This window comes from Carlito syrichta, unplaced genomic scaffold (assembly GCF_000164805.1).
Source record: "Carlito syrichta isolate Samal-C Ts95f unplaced genomic scaffold, Tarsius_syrichta-2.0.1 Scaffold135829, whole genome shotgun sequence".
Taxonomy (NCBI): domain Eukaryota; kingdom Metazoa; phylum Chordata; class Mammalia; order Primates; family Tarsiidae; genus Carlito; species Carlito syrichta.
In genome coordinates, this window is record NW_007079925.1 from 67,103 (window position 1) to 74,925 (window position 7,823).

A 7,823-nucleotide genomic window follows, 5' to 3' on the forward strand; every position below is an offset into this window, starting at 1 on the left:
TACCATGCCCAGCTGATTTTTTGATTTATTGTAGAGATGAGGTCTTGCCAAGTTGCCCAGATGGGTCTCGAACCCGCGGGCTCAGGCAATTCACTCACCTCAGACTCCCAAAACGCGGGATTACAGGCTGAGCTGCCGAGCCTGGCATACCTTCTTTTTTTGAGTAGGAGTCCATTCTCTTGTCCAGGCTGGAGTGCAGTGGCATGCTCACAGTCACCTCAACCATAACCTGCTGGGCTCCTTCTACCTCAACCTTCCAACTAATTAGAGCCATAGGCGCATGCCACCTCACCTGGCTTTTTTTTTTTTAAAGAAATGAGGTCTTGCCAAGTTGCCCAGGCTGGTGTCGAAGCCCTGGACTCAAGCAATCCTCTCACCCCTCACCTCCCAAAGTGTTGGGATTACAGGTGTGAGTCACCGTGCCTAGCCCAAATATACCCTTTTAATAACTTGATTGCCTCTGTTTTATAGTATAATCTAGCTACTTTAGATATTTTCTGGATTTAGATGGGGTATTAAGCCTGTAGAGCTGCTCAAGCAAGGTGCAAGTAATAAAATGGAGAGGAAGAGACAAGCCAAAAGTGCAGCATCACTTACTGAAAGGTGACAGTTACTTCTCTTGACTTTTATGTGTATACAGTAAGCTTTTGAAGACAAAAGATGTTTTTGTTATTGTTGAGTTGGAGTCTCACTCTGTCACCCAAACTGGAGTGCAGTGGCTGCTCCTGGCCACTGCAGCCTCAACCTGCTGGGCTCCGGCGATCCTTCCGCCTCAACCTTCCAAGTAACTGGAACTACAGGCGCACGCTGCCACACAGGGCTAATTTTTTTGATTTATTGTAGAGATGAGGTCTCGCCACGTTGCCCAGGCGGGTCCCGAACCCGCGGGCTCAGGCAATCCACTCACCTCAGCCTCCCAAAGCACGAGATTACAGGCTGAGCCACCGAGCCCGGCTACAAAAAATGTTTTATTTTGGTCATCTCTATATAATGTCAGCTGAGTACATATTCATCAAGCACTGTTTAGTTCCTATTGTGTGCCAGGCTCTATGAGAGCTGCTGGGCCTGAATGAATTAGCAGTGTGTGTTTCCTAATTTAAGACTGATTTTATTTTAATTTTATTTTTTGAGTAGGAGTCTCACTCTGTCACCCAGGTTGGAGTACAGTGGCACACTCACAGCCACCACAGCTTCAATCTGCTGTGCCCAGGCAATCTTTCCACCTCAGCCTTCCAAGTAACTAACTACAGGCATGTACCACCACGCCCAGCTAATTTTTTGATTCATTGCAGAGAGGAGGTCTCGCCAAGTTGCCCTGGCTGGTCTTGAATCCCTGGGCTCAGGCAATCCTCTCATCTGCACCTCCCAAAGTTCTGGGATTGCAGGTGTGAGCCACTGTGCCCGACTTAGGACTGATTTTAAACCATCCCAGGAAGCCGTTGGTCTATTTGTGTTACCATTCAAGTGAGCAGGTTTTAATGTAAAATGGATCTGTCTTTTTTTTCCTCTAAGGGCAACCGAAGTAAGCTGTTTGACTCCCCTTCCCTGTGTAACCCCACCACTCGGTTAACGTTAAAGAGAACAGAACGATCACAAGAGGAGTCTTCACCAGGAAATCCAAAGCGGAGGAAAAGCATAGCTGGAGCCAGCCCCAAAGAAGCAGCTAGTCCAGAGAAGGCCCAGGAGGTTAGTTTTACAGATTCCTATTTGCTCTAGGAGAGATACTGTATTTTTGAGGTCTAAGATTTCCATTTTGTGTTAATTTTCTTTGCTGAAACTTGCTGTTTTTCTGTTGTTTTTCATCTTTTTTTTTTTGAGTTGGAGTCTCACTCTGTCACCCAGACTAGAATGCAGTGGCACGCTCCCGGCCACCGCAGCCTCAACCTGCTGGGCTCCGGCGATCCTTCCACCTCAACCTTCCAGGTAGCTGGAATTACAGGTGTACGCTACCACGCCTGGCTAATTTTGATTTATTGTAGAGATGAGGTCTTGCCAAGTTGCCCAGGCGGGTCTCAAACCCGCGGCCTCAGGCAATCCACTCAACTCAGCCTCCCAAAGGCGCAGGATTACAGGCTGAGCCACCGAGCCCAGCTTTTTCATCTGTTTTAAATGTGCTCAGAATTGCCTGTTGAAGTGTGTGTTTTGTTTTGTTTTGGAGTTAGGCTCCCACTCTGTTGTGCAGGCTGGTATGCAGTGGCAAGATCACAGCTCACTGTAGCCACAACCTCTGGGCTCAGGCGATCCTTCCACCTCAGCCTCCTTAGTAGTTGGGCCTACAGGTGTATGCCACCACACCTGGCTAGTTTTTCTTGCTATGTTGCCTAGACTGGTCGCAAACTCCTGGGCTCAAGCAGTTCTCCCACTTTGTCCTCCCAAAGCGCTAAGTTTACAGGCATGAGCCACCATGCCCAGCCATGAAGTGTTTTTAAGAAGGCTGCTTTAAAATCCTTGTCAGATAATTCCAACATCTGTTCCTGGTGTTGGCATTTGCTGATTGTCTTCCTATTCCAGTTGAGATTTTTGTATCCTGTATATTTTAGGTATTTTCTTAGGAGACTCTAATCTCAAATCTTCTGTTTAGCAGGCCTCCTGTGATACTGCAGAGACGTTGGGGCAGAAGTCCAGGCTCCCCAGCATAACCTCCACTGACACCTCAGTTGGAGGCAGAGTAGAATTTCAGCACTTTATCCTAGTGGCATGAAGATTCAGGCACTTCACTATGGCTAGAGTAGAGTGGTGATTGTAAATTTTCTGAGGCTCACTCCTATAATACCAGTACTTTGGGAGACTGAGGTGAGAGGATTGCCCACTCTGTTGCCCAGGCTGGAGCCCACGGATTCAAGACCAGCCTGGGCAACTTGGCGAGACCTCATCTCCACAATAAATCAAAAAAATTTACCTGGGCATGGTGGTGCATACCTGTAGTCCCAACTACTTGGTTAGCTGAAGTGGAGGGATTGCCAGAGCCCAGCAGGTCAACGCTGGAGTGACTGTGAACATGACACTGCACGCCAACCTGGGAGACAGAGTTAGACTCTGACTCAAAAAAAGAAAGTTTTCTGCCTTGAGAGGGCAGGCTTTTCTTAGGGCTTGCTATTTCCAGCTTCATGAGTCGAATGCTTAACTCATTTGTTTTTAATCTTGTTTCCAAATAAGTCTATTTAAATCTTTGGAATTCTCACTGCTTTAGCCTTATTTTGTTTTTATTGTTATTTAGTTGTAGGTACTTTATTTTATTTATTTATTTATTTTTGGGGGTCAGAGTCTTACTCTGTAGCCCAGTCTTACTCTGTAGCCCTTCCAAGTAGCTGGAACTACAGGCATGTGCCACCATGCCCAGCTAAATTTTTTTTTTCTATTGTAGAGATGAGGTCTTGTCAAGTTGCCCAGGCTGAGCTCAGGCAATCCTTTCACCGTGGCCTCCCAAAGTACTAGGATTATAGACGTGAGCCACCACACCCAACCTTCTGTATTTCTTTAATCCAGACGTATGTGGCCTAATAAATGAATTTCATAAAGGTTTCACCTGTATTTGTATTTTATTTTATTTTTTTTATTTATTTATTTTGAGTTGGAGTCTCACTCTGTTGCCCAGACTGGAGTGCAGTGGCCGCTCCTGGCCACCGCAGCCTCGACCTGCTGGGCTCCGGCGATCCTTCCACCTCAGCTTTCCAAGTAGCCGGAATTACAGGCATGCGCTACCACACCTGGCTTATTTTTTGATTTATTGTAGAGATGAGGTCTCACTGCCCAGGCGGGTCTCGAACCTGTGGGCTCAGGCAATCCACTCACCTCAGCCTCCCAAAGGCGCGGGATTACAGGCTGAGCCACCAAGCCTGGCTATTTTATTTTTTTGAGTTGGAGTCTCACTCTGTTGCCCAGGCTGGAGGACAGTAGTACGCTCATGGTCACCTCAGCCTCGACCTGCTGGGCTCAGGTGATCCTTCCACCTCAGCTTTCCAAGTAGCTGGAACTACAGGCGTGTGCCACCACATCCAGCTAATTTTTTATTATTATTTTTTGTAGAGACAAGGTCTCTGTATGTTGCCTAGGCTGGTCTCGAACTCCTGGGCTAAAACAATCCTCCCGTCTCAGCCTCTCAAAGTGCTGGGATTATAGATGTTAGCCACCACACCTGGCCTGATGGTGTTTCATCTTCAAGGTATACTAGAAGTAATTGAATAAATCATCTTCTGCACATTTAGAATTTCCCTTTTCCTGATTTTCCTTTTTTTTTCTAATTAACAGTAGAATTCTTGTGCTCGCTTTCTCAGCACATATACTAAAGAGTAGAATTCTGTCAGGCACGGTAGCTCATGCCTGCAATCCCAGCACTTTGGGAGGCAGAGGCGAAAGGATTGCCTGAGCCCAGTGGTTTGAGACCAGCCTAGGCAACTTGGTGAGATCTTATCTCTACAATAAATAAAAAAATTAGCCAGGTGTGGTGGTGCATGCCTATGATTCCAGCTACTTGGAAGACTGAAGTAGAAGGATGACCTGCTGATCAAGGCTATGGTGGTCATGATTGTGCCACTGCCCTGTAGCCTGGGCAATAGTGAGACTGACTCAAAAAACAAAAGTGGAATCCTAGGTTAAAGGGTGAGAACATTTATGAAACTTTGCATTGTATACATGCTAGAAAATTGCTTTCCAGTTTATGAATCTTACTAATATCTAAGAGTATTCATTTTCTTTTCTTTTTTTTTTTGAGTTGGAGTCTCACTTTGTCGCCTAGACAAGTGCAGTGGCACACTCCTGGCCACGCAGCCTCGACCTGCTGGGCTCCAGCAATCCTTCCGCCTAAGCCTTCTGAGTAGCTGGAACTACAGGTGCGCACTACCACGCCCAGCTAATTTTTTGATTTATTGTAGAGATGCGGTCTCACCAAGTTGCCCAGATGGGTCTTGAACCCTCAGGCTCAGGCAATCTATTCACCTCAGTCTCCCAAAGTGTGGGATTACAGGCTGAGCCACCGAGTTCGGCTTCATTTTCTTTTACTCTTGCTATACTAGTGATTGACCTTTTTATGCCTTTTTTTTTTTTTTTTTGAGTTGGAGTCTCACTCTGTCACCCAGACTGGAGTGCATGCAGTAGCCGCTCCCGGCCATCACAGCCTCGACCTGCTGGGCTCCAGCGATCCTTCCACCTCAGCCTTCCAAGTAGTTGGAACTACAGGCGCGCGCTACCATGCCTGGCTAATTTTTTTAGTTATTGTAGAGATGAGGTCTCGCCAAGTTGCCCAGGCAGGTCTCCAACCCACAGGCTAGGCAATCCACTCACCTCAGCCTCCCAAAGCTCTGGGATTATAGGCTGAGCCACTGAGCCCGGTTTATGCCCATATTTATAAAACTTTTTTTGTAGAAAATATGCTGTCAATGATTATTTTATGTATTTATTGGCCCTTATGTTTTGGTTTACTTCCATATATTTTAATCTTTAGTATTTTAAAATTCTTTTGTGGAGAAAATTTCAAGCATTACTGGTATTTTGTGAAATATATATTGGAGCCGGGCTCGGTGGCTCAGCCTGTAATCCTGCATAAGTGTGCCACTCACTCCAACAGAGTGAGATTTTGACTCAAAAATAAATAAATAGCCGGACTTGGTGGCTCAGCCTGTAATCCCACGCCTTGGGAGGCTAAGGTGAGTGGATTGCCTGAGCCCGCGGGTTCGAGACCCGCCTGGGCAACTTGGCAAGACCTCATCTCTACAATAAATCAAAAAATTAGCCGTGTGTGGTAGCGCGCGTCTGTAGTTCCAGCTACTTGGAAGACTGAGGCAGAAGGATCACTGGAATCCAACAGGTCGAGGCTGCGATGGCCGGGAGTGTGCCACTGCACTCCAGTCTGGGCAACAGAGTGGGGTTATTGCACCCCTAGAGCTCCTCATTGGCTAGAGCTAAGAAATACATTTTTTTAAAACCAGCTCTAACTTTAATCACCTCCCCCCCTGTTTTGGTTTTTCTTTTTTCTTTTTTTTTTTTTTTTTGAGTAGGAGTTTCACTCATTTGCCCAGGTTGGAGTGTAGTGGTACACTCACGGCCACCACTGCCTTGACCTGCTGGACTCAGGCGATCCTTCCACCTCAGCCTTCCAAGTAGCTGGAACCACTGGCACACACCACCACAACTGGCTAATTGTTTTATTTCTTGTAGAGACGAGGTCTTGCCAAGTTACTCAGGTTCAGGCAATCCTCTTGCCTTGGCCTCCCAAAGTGCTGGGATTACAGGCATGAGCCACCACACCCAGCTAAACCCCCTTTAAAAAAAAAGAAATAAGGAAGGGAAACTTAAGTTTCGGAATAACCTAGTTAGACTCTGAAATAATAATAGACCTAGTAAATAATCCATGTTTTTTTTAATCAACTCGTGTTTTTTTTTCAATCAACTAAGAAAAGTCTCTTATTTGCTAAATGTAAACATTAACATTTTAGTCTCCTCTCATCTTTCATTTGTTACAGATTCTACATCAGTCTTTATCCCTGGTATCTTCCCCAAAAGGAACCATTGAGAACATCTTGGACAATGACCCAAGGGACCTTATAGGAGACTTCTCTAAGGTAATTGCAATTAGAGCTGCTCTGGCTGAGTGATAGAGGGCTGGGAGCTATTTAGAACCCCACTCAGCTTTTCTTCCTCTCTATGATATCTCCTGGCATGTCTCAAAGGGACACAGTTTTAAAATGTTAAACATAGGGAAATAACCTTGGTTTTTCATGATAAGGTGTATGTTGGTCTCTGTGAGACTAGATCTTGCTAATGGTGATTGAAGAATTCAGATAGGGAGCTGCCCAACAAGCACCTTGATTCTAACCCAAAGACTAGGGTTTCTGGGAGCTGTGTTTCTGATTATAAAAATGGTGATGGAGAATAGTATAAAGAAGGAGAAATAAACCTGTAGCCTCACTACAAGTCTACATGTTGAAAGGTTATTTTAGAGGATGTAGGTTGAGATTGAATTTCTCCATTGTCCAGAAAAGCTTGACCTTTCAGAGAAACAGCCCTCAGGGAAGCCCAGAGGAAGATTTGCTACTGGCCTGAAAAGCTATGGGAAAGATTGGCTGCCTTTGAGCTGTGGTGAAATACAAGTCTGGGACAGGGAATATATTAGTAGAAGCTTGTTTTGTCATGTTCTGACAGATCAATCTTTTTTTTTTTGAGTTGAAATCTCATTCTGACACCCAGACTGGAGAGCAGTGGCACACTCCTGGCCACCGCAGCCTCGACCTGCTGGGTTCCAGTGATCCTTCCACTCAACCTTCCAAGTAGCTGGAACTAGAGGCGCGCGCTACCACGCCGGGCTAATTTTCTTTTTTTTTTGAGTTGGAATCTCACTCTGTCGCCCACACTGGAGTGCAGTGGCCGCTCCCAGCCACCGCAACCTCGACCTGCTGGGCTCCAGTGATCTTTCCACCTCAGCCTTCCAAGTAGCTGGAAGCACAGGTGCGCACTACCACATCCAGCTAATTTTTTTATTTATTGTTGAGATGAGGTCTTACCAAGTTGCCCAGGCGGGTCTCGAACTCACGGGCTCAGGCAAACCACTCATCTCAGCCTCCCAAAGGCATGGGATTACAGCCAGCTAATTTTCAGATCAATCTTTTATTCATTAATTTAGCTAACATTTATTGAAGTACTTTTTTTTTCTTTTTTTGAGTTGGAGTCTCACTCTGTCGCCCAGACTAGAGTGCAGTGGCCACTTCCGGCCACCGCAGCCTCGACCTGCTGGGCTCCGGCGATCCTTCCGCCTCAGCCTTCCGAGTAACCGGAATTACAGGCATGTGCTACCACGCCCGGCTGATTTTTTGATTTATTGTAGAGATGAG

General features: G+C 46.1%; 1 protein-coding gene across 4 annotated transcripts in view; it reads left to right on the top strand.

Moving 5' to 3' along the window:
* CDC25A (cell division cycle 25A) overlaps positions 1-7,823 on the top strand; it is a 31,859-nt gene that overhangs the window by 13,534 nt on the left and 10,502 nt on the right. For all 4 annotated transcript variants that reach the window (XM_008049605.1, XM_008049607.2, XM_008049606.2 and 1 more), the window contains 2 exons: positions 1,513-1,686; positions 6,459-6,557. In XM_008049605.1, the coding sequence (XP_008047796.1) occupies positions 1,513-1,686; positions 6,459-6,557 (273 nt within the window). The remainder of the gene's footprint in view (positions 1-1,512; positions 1,687-6,458; positions 6,558-7,823) is intronic.